At 49.3% G+C, this 16,749-nt stretch overlaps 8 protein-coding genes across 8 annotated transcripts; 3 read left to right on the top strand and 5 right to left on the bottom strand.

Annotated features, from left to right (window-relative positions):
• Window positions 1-8: 8 nt before the first annotated feature.
• Window positions 9-785, bottom strand: YALI1_B22088g (uncharacterized protein; the record flags this gene model as incomplete). Its single annotated transcript, XM_500998.3, has 1 exon — window positions 9-785. One exon carries the CDS (start codon window positions 783-785, stop codon window positions 9-11), a length of 777 nt encoding a protein of 258 aa, XP_500998.1.
• Window positions 786-2,999: 2,214 nt separating this feature from the next.
• Window positions 3,000-3,545, bottom strand: YALI1_B22060g (uncharacterized protein; the record flags this gene model as incomplete). Its single annotated transcript, XM_500997.3, has 1 exon — window positions 3,000-3,545. The coding sequence occupies one exon, from the start codon at window positions 3,543-3,545 to the stop codon at window positions 3,000-3,002; it is 546 nt and encodes a 181-aa protein (XP_500997.1).
• A 510-nt stretch (window positions 3,546-4,055) lies between these two features.
• Window positions 4,056-4,370, top strand: YALI1_B22055g (uncharacterized protein; the record flags this gene model as incomplete). Its single annotated transcript, XM_500996.4, has 1 exon — window positions 4,056-4,370. One exon carries the CDS (start codon window positions 4,056-4,058, stop codon window positions 4,368-4,370), a length of 315 nt encoding a protein of 104 aa, XP_500996.2.
• Window positions 4,371-4,626: 256 nt separating this feature from the next.
• Window positions 4,627-7,542, bottom strand: YALI1_B22020g (uncharacterized protein; the record flags this gene model as incomplete). Its single annotated transcript, XM_500995.3, has 2 exons — window positions 4,627-7,416; window positions 7,474-7,542. 2 exons carry the CDS (start codon window positions 7,540-7,542, stop codon window positions 4,627-4,629), a joined length of 2,859 nt encoding a protein of 952 aa, XP_500995.3.
• Window positions 7,543-8,046: 504 nt separating this feature from the next.
• On the top strand, window positions 8,047-10,398 carry YALI1_B22015g (uncharacterized protein; the record flags this gene model as incomplete). Its single annotated transcript, XM_500994.3, has 1 exon — window positions 8,047-10,398. The coding sequence occupies one exon, from the start codon at window positions 8,047-8,049 to the stop codon at window positions 10,396-10,398; it is 2,352 nt and encodes a 783-aa protein (XP_500994.2).
• Window positions 10,399-10,877: 479 nt separating this feature from the next.
• YALI1_B21966g (uncharacterized protein) lies at window positions 10,878-12,977 on the bottom strand (the record flags this gene model as incomplete). The annotated part of the gene is made up of 1 exon (XM_500993.3): window positions 10,878-12,977. One exon carries the CDS (start codon window positions 12,975-12,977, stop codon window positions 10,878-10,880), a length of 2,100 nt encoding a protein of 699 aa, XP_500993.3.
• Window positions 12,978-14,732: 1,755 nt separating this feature from the next.
• Window positions 14,733-15,060, top strand: YALI1_B21946g (uncharacterized protein; the record flags this gene model as incomplete). The annotated part of the gene is made up of 2 exons (XM_066094200.2): window positions 14,733-14,913; window positions 14,957-15,060. The coding sequence occupies 2 exons, from the start codon at window positions 14,733-14,735 to the stop codon at window positions 15,058-15,060; spliced, it is 285 nt and encodes a 94-aa protein (XP_065950272.2).
• Window positions 15,061-15,158: 98 nt separating this feature from the next.
• On the bottom strand, window positions 15,159-16,097 carry YALI1_B21935g (uncharacterized protein; the record flags this gene model as incomplete). Its single annotated transcript, XM_500992.3, has 1 exon — window positions 15,159-16,097. The coding sequence occupies one exon, from the start codon at window positions 16,095-16,097 to the stop codon at window positions 15,159-15,161; it is 939 nt and encodes a 312-aa protein (XP_500992.3).
• Between the last annotated feature and the right edge of the window lie 652 nt (window positions 16,098-16,749).

Genomic DNA, 16,749 nt, shown 5'->3' with positions numbered 1-16,749 from the left:
CCCCCTTTCTACATAATGACACACTTCTTCTTCTTCTTGTCCTTCTTCTTCTTGGGCTCGGCCTTGTCCTTGGCTGCGGGCGCGGTCTTCTGTGCGGGAGCCGATTGTTGTGCGGGTGGCGGGTTGGTGGAGGACTGGGCAGCCTTCTGTACCGGGGCAGGAGTCTGGTTGTTAACTGGGGCGCCTCCAGCAGCAACGCCGGGCGTCACGAGGGGCTGGGCAGCTCCTGTGTCGGCGGGCTGCTCAACCTGGCCTCCGTTACGCTGGATTCGGCACGCTCGAACGCAGTCGAAGAAGGCATTTTCAATGTTGACATTGAGCTTGGCAGAGGCCTCGAAGAAGCCAGAGTTGAGCTCTCGAGCCAGAGCCCGTCCATCATCAGTGGAAACGACTCGCTCAGCGTTTCGATCGCTCTTATTGCCGACAATGACCACGCTGAAGCCCTCGTCGTCCTCCTTGACTCGCTGGATTTGCTCGTAGTAAGTACGAATGCGAGAGAATGACGACCGCGAAGTGATACTGTAGACCAAGATGAATCCCTCGCCGTCTCGGATCCACTGGTCTCTCAGAGCAGTATACTCCTCCTGGCCGGCGGTGTCGAGTATTTCCAACATGGCGGTCTGGCCATCGAGCACCACCTGCTTTCGGTATGAATCTTCGATGGTGGGGTCGTATTCCTCCACAAAGTGGTTTAGGCACAGTTGGATGGTGAGAGCTGTTTTGCCGACGCCTCCGTCTCCCAGCACAATGAGCTTGTAGAGCGGCGCCGTGTCTTTGCGTGACATTGTGTGTGTGATTGTGTCGTCTAGCAGAGGAGAGAGTGAGTGAGTGTGGTGTTGTGCTCTGCGGGCCCAACTTAATGTGTGTGTCCAAACTCGCTTTGTTGTTTTGCGTCTCCCAACTGCAACTCGCTTTTCTAATGTGGAGCGTAAGGTGTGGAGGAGACAAATAGGTTGTCTTGTGGTGGAGTAAGTGGGGGTACTGTATGTACTTGTAGTACAATACAAAACGTGCCACAACAAATAGCGTCTTGATACCACCCGCAAGACGTGGGAAGAATAGGTAGTCACAAATAGCTCTAGAGACAAACACCGCTTTAGACACTGCTATTAGCCACACTTCTCGTCTTCATATCTACTTCCGTGCTCCCATTTTGCTTTTTTTGGATTCATTTTTTTAAGCCTTTCCAAACTGCGTCAAAGCTGGCACTTTGACTTGTTTGGCAACACTAAATCGCCCACGTCCCTACACCAGCCATTTCCTAACCCCCATTTAGTGTCCCGGCTCCCATTGTTCCCCCCGAATGTCTCCTAGCTTTCTCCTAATTGTTGCAGTCTCAAGAAGCCCCATTCTGAGCATCTTTCTTGAACCAGCCTTCCCCCACATGCGTCCCTGTTGAACTCAAGAATCTACAGTAGGTCTTTATAGGGCATTGTACAATGACCAAAAGTCGTGCAATTAGTATGTGCGAATGCAACAAGTAGAGGCACAAAACCCCAAGATATTATTTATACCCCAGGCAGTATTATATGTTCGGTTTGACTCGTGGTGAACATCTTTTGCAGTGTCCTTTATCTTGTGGCCATCTAACACACGGTTCTTATGTACACAGGTGCTGCCCATATAGGGTGACCCCCACAATAGCCACCTGATACAAGGACAATGATCCTAACACAGCGCCGTGGACTATCGCTAGACCAACCTACAAAGTAAGAGCCGTAGTCGCCACAATGGAGATGGTGCCGGTGCCTGAACAGAGCCTAGCACAGTCTAACACTTGTACCCCAAGATGACAGAAGTCTGATATGTACTTCACATGCCTCAGTCTGTCACTCAGTCGCATGCAACCCTGTAAGCGAGCTGAAACACCATGTGATAGTGGATACGAGATGTCCAGGCACCGCATCGGGCTCTATATCCCAATATAGGGGCGGCTGTAGAGATCGACAGTTCCCAGGGGCGAACTGGACAAGAACGTACATGGCAGCAGTACGTGCACGCACCTCTAGTCGATCTAAACATGTTGGGGGTATTCTGAGAGACAAGAGGACTCGAACAATGGCGTGTATCACTCATCATGCCATTGTGAGTAGACATACAGTACGTACGAAGAAGTCGCATGTAGCATCTTATTACTGTCAGTGAGTGTACACAAGGTTTTTTTTTTTTTTTGTGCCGAGCTACTGTTTGCAGTATTGTAGTATTGTAGCAGATTACCACAAATGGAAGCATTTCAATACATGGAAAAGATAATCATAGTCACAATCAGCATGAAATAACTACTTGTAGATTTAGTAATTACATAATGCCATACTTTCTCAATTGCAGTAGCTACTTGTAGCACAATATTGCTCCTTAATATGTCTGTACTCCTTCCGCCATCTGAGTAAAGCAGTAAGGGACCAGGTGGTTGGCACACGGTACAGTAGGACAGCATGGTTGGAGAGCAAGTGTAGGAATATCACTACAATTGTATGAGTTAAACAGCCAAATGGTCCCGTCTGTGAAATGGAGATCTGAGGGATATGTCAGGGGTCGCCTCCCACTTCGACATGAAGATGCATAGGCTACTCGGACCATGACGTTCGAATATACTGTAGGATGATGATGGACAAATAGTAGATACCACTTATACGGCTGGAAACTGCGACAAAATAAACACACCACTCAGTCTTTTGGACTCTTGGTATGCTTGCCGGAGCTACAGTAGCTGCGGCACTTGCACTTGCTGTGGTACCAGTAGTTGTACTAAGACTATACCATTGATCTACTGTACATACCATACTGTAGATGTGGTTGTGTAGGTGCTGTGGGAGTGATTTGCACGTCTGTGAGTTGTTTACACACGATATTGCAATTCTAAAAGTACGTCGACATATCCATCACGTCGTCCATATCAATCTTTAGTCTATATACAAGTGAGCCCCTGATCCACGAACACTCGTCTCACACCCACAATGCCAGAGTAGCCGCTTATATTTCGCCCCACTAAAAGCACGCTATCGTCGCTCCCAAATATCCTCGGAAGAACCGCCGGTCATCTTCTCAGCCAGCTGCTTCATGTAGAACTGCTTTATTTTGGCCTTCTTGATCTCCTCGGGATCCAGCTTGACGCCCATGCAAAACTTCCACTTGTCCTTGGGCTTATCGCAGTAATTTAGAGAGCCGAACCGGTACAAGTTTCGCACCTGGCCGCCCACAGAGTAACATGCCACCACCTCGTTGAACGCCTCCCAACACGACATTTCCTCGGGGAAATAGACACGCATGTTCCTGGGTCCCTCCGGCAAAGTCGGCACCTCTAACGGATCTTTTTCGGTCTTTTTAGAGCTCTGCTCCTCAGAAGACACCTTCTTGGGCTTTGGCTTATAGACACCCAGCAGCTCCGAGGCTTTGACTCCAAACATGGCCTCGTAGTCATCGTCGTCTGATTTGGCCTTTGCCTGAGCAGCAGCTGCTTCGGCAGGCGCGGAAGTCGACACCTGCTCCTGAACGGCAGCCGTGGCAGGCTCCTCCTTGGGATTCCTGTTCCAGAACATTCCCATAGTGTGTGATGTGTGTGGTGTCGGAATTACTCGTGAAATGAAATTGAATTTCCGTGTAAGATGATTGAACTCTATACTGTACAGTACATTTTGAAATACTGTAGGGCTGCTTGCAAGTTTGGTCTGGGTGTTTGAAATGATAAGAATGACGTGGAATGCGACTATTTCTAATAGGATGAGGCACAGGCTGACTTACAGTAGTTGGCTCAACGCAGTACTTGTACAAGCAAACCCACAACATCAAAGAGATAGACATCCTCTCCAGCTCCCAACCCTAACCTGGCTTTGAAACTGGTACAATACCTGTTGTAACGGTTTTGAAGAGAGAAGAATTAATGTCTAGCTATGTTTATGGGATCTGAATCGTTAACCAGCGGTGGCTTCACTAATATCATCCTGTTTTCTTACGTGACATATTCACCCTCGACAATTCCAAACAGCACCAACTTAATTAACAGCATGCATATGGGTAAGCTCACCACCACAGGCATGTTGACCCAGTGATTCACCATGGAGAAAACCGTCAAGGCTGCGGAAAACCTGATCGACGCCCAGACAGACTACACAGTCACGTGGCTAGACTCGCTGGAGGTGGTGAATCGCAAACAGACACACAAGTACAAGCAACTTGCCGAGTCGACCAAGGGCCTCGAAAACGATAGAGAGTACCTCGAAGGTCTGAACAACGAGAACGCAAGGTACGTGGACCAGCTCAAACAGGTCCGTGGCCACCTCGATACTCTGGAGAAGCTAGTTGGAGAGGTGGACGAGTGGTCCAAGGAGCTGGAGGTTAAAGTGAGGCGAATGCAACAAGAGAGGAGTTAATCGCTACGACACCAAGACGCGATTACGGACCTTTTGACATGTCTTTTGACACGCCATCTTTCATATTGCCAGAATCTGTCTCTGATTTTGAGTACTGCAGCGAATATCAGACAGCATACCCCCTACAAGTTATGACACCACAACACGATTAATGATTAACGAATAACGACAATAGAATACGCTCAAAAATTTCATTAGGATGTATTTCATATAAATCAATTGCGTCTAAATACATACACAGTAGTAACAGGACAGGCTATTTTTTCTTAGCAGCAGCCTTCTTGGGGGCAGCTTTCTTGGCAGGTGTCTTCTTGGGAGCAGCCTTCTTAGGAGCAGCCTTCTTTTTGGGCTGATTGATGTACTTGTCCTTCGAAATGTCTTCTTCATCCTCTTCCTCTTCCTTCTCCACCTCCTCATTAACCACGTCTCCCGAATCAGGTTGGGCCTTAGACGCCTTCATGTCCATGGCAGTTCCAGACTTTATGTAGGGCACGGGATGCGACGAAGTGTTATATTTTCGAGTGAAGGCAGATTTGGTCTGAGTCTCGAGCTTCTTCATACGCTCTTCTCCACTGTCAGGACCAACACCCATCTCCATGATAGCATCCCAATCCTCTCGGGTGAGATAATACGAGTCCATGAAATCGATCACCTCAGGAACTCCCTCTGCCTTCTTAGCCAAAAGTGGGTCAAGAAGCTTTCGAGTCATCAAAGGCAAGTACTGCTGTCTCAGCTCTCGAGAGTTGCCCGAAGTCTTGTATCCAGCATGACTCTGAAGCTCCTGGAGAGCTCGAAGATGCTTTCCTCCCTTGGAGTTCTGACCCAGCCAGGACGTGAAGTTGAATCGTCCTCGGGCCTGGCCGGCAACGAAAGAAGCAGGCCTAACCGCACTCAGGAACCCATGCAAAGGCATCAGAGACCAGTGCTGCTGGGAGCCATGAATCATCTTATCAACAAGATCACCATCAGATATGGACTCAGCAGCAGCCAACGTCTTCCTCAAACGCTCCTTGTTGTCGCCTCCTCCACTAGGCTGCACGTTGAGATAGTTTTCCTGGATCATGAGAGGAACAAAGTCGTGATCGTTGAAATAAAGCTCAATCTTGTCATTGAGAGTGGCCTTGGAGGAAGGAGCCCATAGGCCTCCGGAAAGCAGCTTTCCAGTGATATCAAAGGGACTCAGAACCACATTCTTCTCCCATGACTGGGTCATCTTCTTACCAGACTCAATATCAAGACCACCCTCATTCTGGTTTCGAGCATAAGTCGACAGCAAGTTGATGATCTGACGAATATCTGAGTTGCAGCCAGCAATGACCTGCTCCAAAACAGGAGCTGAAATTTTGATCTTCTCCTGATGACAGATGGTCATCATTCGTGCTAGGATAGCCTTGGGGTCCATTCGTCGGAAAGGAATGTCCAGAGTCACTCTGTCAAATGGACGCATCTTAGGAAGACCCTTGTCGTTACAGATGAGGATGATTGGCACCTCAGTAGTTCGACACAGGGCAGCCATCTGGCCCACACCTCCTCGATCACCAGCAGACATACCATCGACCTCGTCCATGATCATACAGATCTTCTTCTCTTTGGAAGACTTCGCTGAGCTCATGAAACCCATGATGGAGGTGTTTGTGAGAGCTGAAGAAACGTCCTGAGCAAGCAACTTTTTAGATCGCACATCCGAGGCGTTGTTCTCAATCACATCATAGCCTGCAAGGTTGGCCACCAGATGCGCAGCAGTAGTCTTACCGATTCCAGGGGGACCAGACAGCAGAACAGCACGATAAATGCCAAATCCATCTTTTCCAGGCTGCTTGAATCCATGTTTGGCATTGTCGTGCCAGTTGTTGAGCCAGTTTTGTAGCTTGGTCACCGCTCCCTTGTTTCCGCAAACGTGATTCAGGTTGTTGGGGGCGTATTTGACTGTCCACAGCTGGTCATCCATAGACACAGCCCGAGGGGCTCCAGAAGCGTCCGCCTTCTTGGATGCAGCTTTCTCCTTCTTTTCTCGCGCCGCCATCTCAGCAGCCATCTTTGCGCTCTCAGCAGCAATCTTGTCGGCCTCTTCTGCCTGCTTAGCTAGCGCCTTTTCAGCAGCAGCACCCCCTCCACCGTCAGCAGGCATGAGTCTGAGCAGTTCCAAGAAACCAGCTTCATCCAGAGCCTTGGTTCTGAGCTTCTTGATCTGCTCAATCTTCTTGGGTCCGGCATCTTCTCCCAGAACAACACAGTTGGTCTTACCAGAAATGGAAGAAGTGACCTTACCTCCGTACTTTTTGACTGCGGCCTGACCCTCTTCTCGCGACAAGTTGGGCATGGTGCCAGTGAAAACGAACGTGAGGCCCACCAGACAGTTTTCGGCCGCCTCAGGAAGCTCCACTGCTCCTCCTCCTTCTCCACTTCCAGTGGCCGTGTTCTTGGCCAGATGCTCTCGGAAGTTGAACTTCTTCCCCTCCTCGACCTCGGGAAGCTCGGCGTCGGGTAATTGCGCTAGTACAGACTCTGCTGTAGCCCCTCCAGGTGCGGATCGAGCATTGGGGGCGGCCGTTGGAGCAGCCTTGGGCTTGGGGGCAGCCTTTTTAGGAGCACGCTTGATTTGCTCGAGATCGTCGTCATCGAGATCGTCATAGTCAATGATTGGGCCCTTATTTGATACGCTTGCCTTGGGAGGTGGCTTCTTGACCACATTGTCGTCCTCATCAATCTCAATCACATCGTCATCCTTGACTGGCCCCGATCGTCGTGTTCGTCGCTGCACAGGTTTCACGGGCAAATCATCGTCGTCCACAAACCCGTCGTCGCTGTCCATATCTATCTCATAAGGGGCCTCTCCATCTTCGCTGTCAGAATCGTCAATCTGGATTGTCCGCTTTTTGGGAGCAGGTTTGGCAGGAGACTTGGTCTTAGCAGTGGGATTGGGCTTTGCGGGAATCTTTGGCTTGACGGGCGACTTCTCGGGCTCGGAATTAATCTCCTGTTTGACCTCCTGTTTGACCTTTTTGGGCTTTCTCTCTTCGTCCACAGACGTGGTGGCTGGCCGTTTCTATGTTAGTGGTTTTTGCGTGAATCAAAACAGATGGGCAGTGCAATTGGTACTCACGTCATTGGACTTGGCCGGCGCCTTGGTCTTTTGGGCTCCAAAGAAACTGCGGATATCTTTGGGAGGCATTTTTTTTGCACTGCGTTCCAGTGGTGATAAATGGAAAGCTTCGTGTTGACGCGTTTTGCAGTGCTGCGGTTGGGAGAGGCGAAAGAAGAGGCAGGGGAGTAATTACAACAGAGAGGTTACTGTATATTGTGACTACAATAAGTGATGAAAAATAATCACAGGTAAGAGGTTGTTGAAGCAGTTTATCTATGCAATTTAATGATCGTGAAATGAGTTGTTCTTGTATTGTGGGCAATTATTGTACCCACATGCTGGCTTGCTGCGTGTGATGGCAGGTGGACTTCGTAAGGTGAACAATGTAATAACAGATTAAAGAACAGATTTGGATTATATGACTATTAGTGATCAATTGTAATGGCTTGATGGTCATAAAATCTGTTCACATTGACACTTCAGCCAAGATTCATCAAGTTATAACCCTCTACAGTATGTACTCGTACTTCTACTGCAACACTCACTCCCTCACCCTCCTCCTAACGTCAATCACATGACTGTGCGTCATTAATGCATCCAGAGTTTATTGGAAAAATATGTCCATGCAGAAATAAATTATCCACCCTATTTCAAACCAGCACGCAAATAACACACACAAAAATGGTCAAGGGAAAAGTGACCAAACCGGTCAAGAAGGCTACTAAGTCCAAACAATCGGCTGCCATGATTTCCAAAGTAAAGGACGACTTTGTCATGACTCTAGATTCCGACGGTGAAGATCTGGAGGAGGAGAGTGCAGACGAGAAGGAAGAGGTGGAGGAGAAGCCTGTCAAGCTGACAAAGAAGCAGAAGAAGCAAAAACTCAGTGAAGCCGACGAGGAGCTACTGGAGCGAGAAAAGCAGGCTGCCAAGGCCGGCATCAACCCCGACTTCCAGTTTTCGCTGGACGGATTTGCTGCCACCTCTGAAGGTCTGGACGGCTGGAACTTTGAGGTGTCCAAGGACGACAACAAGGTCCAGAAGCGAGAAGTTGATTTGGACAGCATTATCAAGAGAAAAGGAGGCCTTCTGGACGAGGACGAGGACGAGGACGAGGCCGAGACAGACGTTAAGATGGAGGAGAACGAAGATGATCTGGCCATTGATGGTTTCGGAGGAGGAGTCCAGCCCGGAAAGGACATGGATGAGCCTGAGGACGAGGACGAGGAGAACAAAGAAGAGGTTGAGAATGAAGAGGAGGAGGACTCTGATGGAAGCGACTCCGAGGCTGAGGAGTGTATGCACCCCGATGATTTGGTTTTGGATGACCATAAAGGCCCTGCCATCGACGAGGGACCCCAGGACACTGCCGAGGAGATGGCTGCATTCTACGCTCCCGAGGAGGAGAACAACGATAAGACTGAGTCTGTGCACAAAACCTTTCAGACTCTGAATCTGTCTAGACCCGTCATGAAGGGTATTTCTGCTCTGGGATACCAGGCCCCCACTCCGATTCAGAGCAGAACCATCCCCATTGCTCTCATGGGCAAGGATCTGGTTGCTGGTGCCGTCACTGGTTCTGGTAAGACTGCTGCGTACATCATTCCTGTTTTGGAGCGTCTTCTCTACAAGTCCTCCAAGGTCGCAGCCACTAAGGTTGTGGTTCTGACTCCCACTCGAGAGCTGTCCATTCAGGTCGCCGATGTTGGTAAGAAGCTCGCACAGTATGTTTCTGGCGTGCGATTCGGTCTGGCTGTCGGTGGTCTGAACCTTCGAGTTCAGGAGCAGGAGCTCAAGACGCGACCCGAGGTTGTCATTGCTACCCCCGGTCGATTTATTGATCATGTTCGAAACTCTCCCTCGTTCAACGTTGACGATGTCGAGATTCTGGTGATTGATGAGGCTGATCGAATGCTGGAGGAGGGTTTCCAACAGGAACTGACCGAGATTCTGACACTGCTTCCCAAGAAGCGTCAGACTCTGCTTTTCTCTGCCACTATGAATTCGTCCATTTCGTCGCTTATTCAGCTGTCTCTTTCTCGGCCCGTTCGAGTCATGATCAACCCTCCCAAGCAGGCCGCTTCTGGTCTGGTGCAAGAGTTTGTTCGAATCCGTAAGCGAGACCATCTCAAGCCCGCTCTGCTGGCCTCCATCCTCAAGAAGATGGACAAGGAGCAGCGAACCATTATTTTCGTGGCCCGAAAAGAGACTGCGCATCGTCTTCGAATCATGCTGGGTCTGCTCGGAGTCCGAATTGGAGAACTGCACGGAGCTCTGTCTCAGGAGCAGCGTCTGCAGTCCATCACAGCATTCAAAAAACTGGAGGTGCCCATTCTGGTCTGTACCGATCTGGCTTCCCGAGGTCTGGATATCCCCAAGATCGAGTGTGTCGTCAACTACGACATGCCCCAGACCCATGCTGTCTACCTGCATCGAGTTGGACGAACTGCTCGAGCAGGACGAGAAGGTCGATCCATCACTCTGGTCGGGGAGGCTGCTGCTGACAGAGCCATTGTCCGCGAGGCTATCAAGTCTGTATCTGAGAGTAAACAGGGCAAGGCCGTGGGCCGAAACGTGGACTGGCCTGAGGTCGAGAAGCTATACTCCAAGATCGAGGAGAAGGGTGACATTGTCAACGAGATTCTGGCTGAGGAGAAGGAGGAGAAGGCCATGCTGCAGGCCGAGATGGAGGTGCGAAAGGGAGAGAACCTTCTCAAGTACGAGAAGGAGATTGCATCCCGACCTCGGCGAACTTGGTTCCAGAATGCCCAAGAGAAGAAGGCTGATGAGACCTCGGACAAACGAAATCTACTAGCCAGCAACAAGGACAAGATGAAGAAGAAGAAAGACAACGAGGAGGTCCGAATGTACAAGAAGACCAAGACCGATCGAAAGGAGGCCTCTAAGCGAGGTAAGCCCAAGGGAAAGGGTAAGCGAAAGTGAAGAAAAGGATGGTATATAGTTGAATTTATTGTATAGATATGCAGTCCGCAGTAATGTGTATTGTCTCGATGTTTGAAGAACCCCAAAACAATGGGAGTCTGTGCTTTTTGTTTCCTGTCCTATACAACCATACTGTTGACGTTTACAGCAGACAAATTGAGCCCTTTGCGGGTATTAATACTGTAGATGGACTGGAGTCTCAGCTCCGATTTCCAGCAATATGAAAAATCAAAAGGTAGGCATGGGCCTACAATATGTAGTATTACTCTTAGAGAATTTGGGATGGTAGAAGCTGGACAGCCATCTCCAGCAGGTATTGACCTGAAGTATAACTTAAGCCGACAGTCTACTGTACATACTCTGGATGACCTTTCAAAATAATGTCATTCAACGCACCACCATAGGCTTATACAAGACGAGAACGCAAATAAACACAGAAGACATGAGGTTTAACCCTGACGTCATTACATAGGATCGAATTAAACATAGTAGAAGGCGTCAGAAGCCTCAGCCCACATCGGAAGGGCTCCCACTCGGGAACACTCGACGTTATCCTCGGGGCCAATGCCCATGACTTGTGCCCGAAGAGACATTTCGGTGAAAAGAGTCACGTATTGTTTGGTTTTTTCGGTGGACATGGGCTTACCAATGAGACAGTTGATACCATCGACCCACTCGGCGGCCTGGTCCTCAGTGTCCACGTAGAATACAAGCATGGGGGTGGGGCTCTGGCCATAGATTGACACCTTATGGTGCTTGGTTCGAGTCTGCAGTCCAATAACGTCATGGGAAACCGACTGGGTTCGCACGTGGGTCATTTCGACTCGGGTAACACTGGCAAGCTCGATAGTGTTGGGAGCCTCCTCCCAGGTGGGGTTTCGTCCCTGCTTGGCGTACCCGCCCCACTTGAGCACCTTTCGTCCCATAGCCAGAATGACAAAGTAGTACTTGGTGGGCTGACCAGCAGCAGAGCTCAAGGGGTTGACACTCTGGAACCATTCACCGGCAGACAGGCACATGAGGCGCTGCTCTTTTACGAAGCTCACGGCCTCTTTCTGGAACCGTTCGTGCATTGGGGCAAACTCGTCCTTGAGGTTGGCAACAAACACGTCCTCGATGAGAATGATCTCCTTCTGGCGCATGACAGTGTAGGTGGCATCGTCGAGGTACTGCAAAAGGTCACCGAGAGAGGCGTTCTTCATGTCGGTCTTGGCGGTCTGGAACAGCAGAGCCACAAGAGAGGCAATTCGCTCGTAGTCTACCAGCTGGGCCTTGGAGTCTCGCCAACACTTCAGGAAGAAGGCCATGGCCGAGTTGTGGATATCCATGGCGTCGAACAGGTAAGGGTTCATGTTGTTTGCTCGCAGTGAGTTGGAGATGTCGATAGAGGCCGACGACGATGTGGTGGTATGGGTCTCCATGGTCGACAGAGAAGGAGTCAGCTTGAGCTGTTGGCTCTGTAGATGAAAGTCAGAATCGTTGATCTCAACATCGCCCTTGTTGGGAGGGTAGAAGGACTCAGGGGTATCTGCTCCCAGAATGGCCCAGGCGGCGTCCTCAAAGCCAAAGAAGTCGAGGATCAGCTGGGAAACGGTTCGAGAGGCTCGGGCCAGAGGAAACCGACTGGTGGGCTTGCAGAAGGTCGAGTGCTCGACAAAGAGTTTGGTGAATGTGATATCGTGGGAGTTGATAAACTCCATGAAGTCCAGGTAGGCGACGATCTTGGGGTTGGGTTCCGTGGTGGCAACTCCGAACTGCATGTAGCAGTCTGTGGGCGACGTGACACATGCCTTTTCAAACTGGGGTGTTCCTTCGCTGTCGACACCGACCATCTCGGTGAGACCTGGTCGAGACAGCTCAATGAGTTCGTTGACAAACTTATCCGAGTCTGGGGCTGGGAAGGCACTGTAGAACTTGCGTGTGATAGCCTTAAGTAGGTCCTGCAGGGTACGCAGGTGGGGCATGGCAGCGTTGGTGTGCGATCGCGAGTCCAGAATGGAGGAAATGTTCTTGCCAAAGTCGGTGAGTCGCAGCTGGCAGTAAAGACTGAGGTCGCCGCCGACGTAGACAAGCTTGTGAACGAAGACATTGAGCGTTCTAAGAGCAGAGACGACAACCTGGGTGCTCTTGAACGCCAGCTTGGACACCAGGCCGGCCAGCAGGTTGTGGGGAAAAGAGGCCAGGGCCTCGGGGAACAGATCGGCGAGTCGTTTTTGGCTGGAGGCTAGCGAATGCGACTCGTAGGTCTTGAGCTGGCCCAACATGAGGAAAGATAGCACACTGAGCGATGCACAGACAACAGACGAGATTCGCTCCACACACACGAGGGTCATGACTCGGTGGACCAGCTCGGTATCCAGGAACGAGCCGACGTTGATCTTGCCTTCGGCAAGCAGGCCCGACAGCAGAATTAGGGCGTGCGCAGTATGGGCATCGGCCACATCTTTGTTGATGGCGTCTGAGATCTTGAGGAGGGCCTTAGCAGCTCCTTCAGGGGAAGCCAGGACCTGCTCGAATGCGGGAGAGCCCTGTTTCCACTGCTGGTAGAGCGTTTCCAGGGGGATGTCTCTTCCGGGCATTGTGTGTCTTGAAGTTGTGTCTCGTTCTTGTTGCTGACGAAGACTTGAAAGTGAGGTTCAGTCGACAAGTCAACTACCGTGTAATTTCGGTTAGGCAAGCTTGAAATTTGACCGTACGCTGCACAGTACAAGCATGTCCTTGTCTGGCCTTAGGGTTTAGACCACAGTACAGGCAACAAGACTCAAGCTCCAGACCATGCTTTGCAGCGAGGTTTAAAAATGAAGATCCTTAGATCTGGGGGAATGGTAGGTACTGTAATTGTTCTGTCAACAGATGCTCAGTCAGTGAAATATTTGTAATTGTAAGTCGATAAATCAAAGCTAGAAATTGACATCGCACACCATTGTACCCCGTATTAACTGTCAACGGCCTAGAATAGAGGTTTAGGAAACCCTGCCCCCTTCATTATATCTGGGCCTAACAATAGGATGGTGGTGCTCCAACCCAGCCCATGCTACAGTAACCGCCCCTGGACATGCAGCTAACCATGTGCATGTCTGTCTGTCTTTTTTCCCTGGTTGTCTGTTGAGGAGGGAATTATGTCAATCACACCACTCTACCACTCTTCCAAAAGTGGTCTGAGAGGGAAATAATAGAGTCAGGAATAATGGAAATGATGTTAAACCCCCATCTATGGCTTTTTTTTCCGTTCTTCCGGCCGTTAGAGCTGTTCACTGACTCGTTGTTATGAACCCCCTATTTTTCACTCTGCAAATGGCTGCCAGCTGGAACCTAATCAAAAGGCAGCCAACGGACCAACTTACTGCATGCAACAGAAATGCCGGCACAACGGTGTTGCTTTGGTAGTAGCCACCGGCTGTACTGTACCAGTGCGCGGGTAGCGAGTCATCTCTGATATGTATTGTCCGACAGTTTGATCCGGTCTGGTAGTTGATTTCTTTTTCCAATACAAAAATCTACATCGGATCGTAGATCACAGTGCATCCTCACATCTCTCCCCTGACCATATTTTGAAGTTCTTCCCAAACTCTAGGACCGAGACTCACATATAATAGATAGACACAGTACTCGGGTCGGTTCTAGAAAGCTTGGATGAGACATGCCATGTAGACTATATCAGGTACGAGTACGAGAAAACAATGTGCGATGGAGATAGGATCGACATAGGGTTGAAAGGGATTGTGTGATTGCAGGAAGTATAATTTTCAAGTAATACTGTAATGAATTATGCCAAGCGGCCTGTCGTGCCCACTATTGGTACACGCTGGAACTTGTCTACAAGTAGACCCGCAAATTGGCGCTAGTGATAATGATACGTGTTCCAAACCACTTGCAGCCTCCTTAGCGCACGGGATGTGCGTATCCGTTCGTACCGTGCACACATACCGTTTTCCCTGTGGCTAATAATGGTGGTCGTTCGTCTCGTACATCTCAGTCAACCTCATTTGCTTACTGAGTCCATGTTCAACCGTGTGTGTTCGAGTTTGAGTCGTATCGTATCCATGAAAATGGAGCTTTATGGGAATCGAAGACTTGACTTTGTGATAATCAATTTGGTTAAAAGGAGGTCAAAGCGCCCGGGATTCGGGCGGCGGTACACGCCATTCTCGCAAACGGTATATGGAACCGCATATTAATGCTCTGTGGCTCTGTGATGCCCAGGAACACGGTTTAAATTGCAAAAAGAAACAGCATATCCCATCATGCACGAAACTGCAACTCTAACGCGTCCACCACACAACATGGGGAAGAATCCATATGAGCCCCTGGAAGACATTTCTCGACGACTGAAAATGTCGCTGGAAACCACGATGCAATCGCATACGCAGTTTCGCTGCACGGAGCTCCGTCTGCACAACATTGGTCTTGAAATGAGCCAACTTCTCAACAGAGCGAAAACCGGCAACGAGCTCCTCAAGGTGGAGTACAACAACGAAGAGAGAGGTGGTGATGAGCGAGAGGCCAATTTACCACGTGAACAATAACGTGATTATATTACCCCGTCAACTGAGCACAGTTTGGAATGTGTTCTACATCTCCACATATATGCCACCCGATCGCGAACATTCATGTACACTTGTATTCAAGCACAACGTGATCCAACAAATGTCAATTATGTAAGGCACCCTATTTATACGATACTATATATTTTATTTACTTGATGACTTGATATATATGATACACAACCTCCTTCTTAGATCCTTCCGCGAACCATGGGTTTATTCCTTCGGCGTGTAAATGAAAGGCTCCTCAATCGTATCTTCTCGCGATGAACGAGAGGTCTCACGAGTTTCATTGGCTTGTTCCAGTTCTCGGATGCTAAAGGATGTGAAGTGAGAGAGGAGCAAAAACATAGTCGCCAGATACTCCATGGTGGTTCCCATGAGATATTCTCCAAGAAGGAATTTGATTTTAAGGCCACTGGCGCTGTAGTTGTTGAAGTCATAGTAGTTGAAATCGCTGACCAAAGCAGCGATAATTCCAAAAGCTCCTCGGACCAACAATGGTGGTCCAGCCAACAGCACTGCGGTCAAAGGAGCTCCTCTGAGCTTCTTGCCAAGCCACAATCTCACAGCGTAGGCTAACAGAAAGACACATCCGCCAAGGAAGATGGACTGGCCAACCACACGCAAGATCTTTCCCTCCGTAACCAATGGTGACGTGCTCCATTCATCTTCATCCACTCCTATGGTTCGCGTACCTCCAAAAATGAGAATCACGTTGGCGGGGATGAGCAAGTAGTGGAAGTAGAATGAGACGTCGTGTCGAAGGTGCCAGACGAAGCGGTCATAGGAAGCGCTCGGACCTTTGCGCTCCTTGAGTTCAAGAGGTAGCTTGGGGTGGAGAAAGGAATCACCAGTCACAAGTCTTTCAAACACAGCAACAAAATGGTAGGCTGCCAAAACAATGGCGAAGTACCCTTCAGCCCCGAGAATCAAATAGGCAATCAACCACTCATAATGCTCCCAGCCTTGGATAGAGAAGCCCACCCCGGATATCTGAGCCCCTACTCGAATCAGACACACGAGGGCGATGAAGGAGAAACGCGTCTTAAAACCCCGTTGGATAAGGATGTAGATACAGATGATCAGCGCGAAGAGATACAGCACCAGAAAGGTGAGAGCAGCAGCTCCCATATGTTTGTCGAAGAAGATCATGTTGATTGTCAAATAATGAATCGGACATGCTTGTCATTACAAGTACTTCTATATATGCGACATCGAGAAAAACAATCTGTCAAACCTCTTTGTTGAAGGTCTTCGTTGTTGACTATGTGTGCTCTCGTATTTAGCCGCACTGCCATAAGACGTTATGATACAAAATATGTACGTAAGTAATTGAATGTACACGTGAGAAATCAACCGAGTTTGTCATTGGATGAAACCACACAGAATGGTTTAAATTATATAAGATAGGACCTGCCATCTACCTGTACATTTCATACCTATTATTCTGACCTCCTATATCACTATTACAAGTACTTCCAAACCTACAGAACTCTATTAATTTTAGTTACAGGTGGCAAATGACGCCAAACCAGTGTGTCATCTAACGAAGGTGGTTGCGGCCAAGTCAGTGGTTATCAGTCAGGCTGTGTTCAAAACAAACATCCTGTGGTCCAACCCTCTGCGATTAGTCTCATAGCTTTTTCCTGCACACAGCCTGCATGCGCCCCACACATCACCAGTTGTGGAAGGTGCCAAGAGAACCTCGTTTAGCTGTGGAGGAACCGTAGCTGTACCCACTGAGCGAGCACCATTTTTGGCAGAAACAATGATATCAAATATCCCCGGTATATTACGGTATCTC

The sequence above is a fragment of the Yarrowia lipolytica genome, chromosome 1B (genome assembly GCF_001761485.1).
Source record: "Yarrowia lipolytica chromosome 1B, complete sequence".
NCBI classification, from domain to species: Eukaryota; Fungi; Ascomycota; class Dipodascomycetes; order Dipodascales; genus Yarrowia; species Yarrowia lipolytica.
This window is presented reverse-complemented; position numbering and strand designations above follow the sequence as displayed.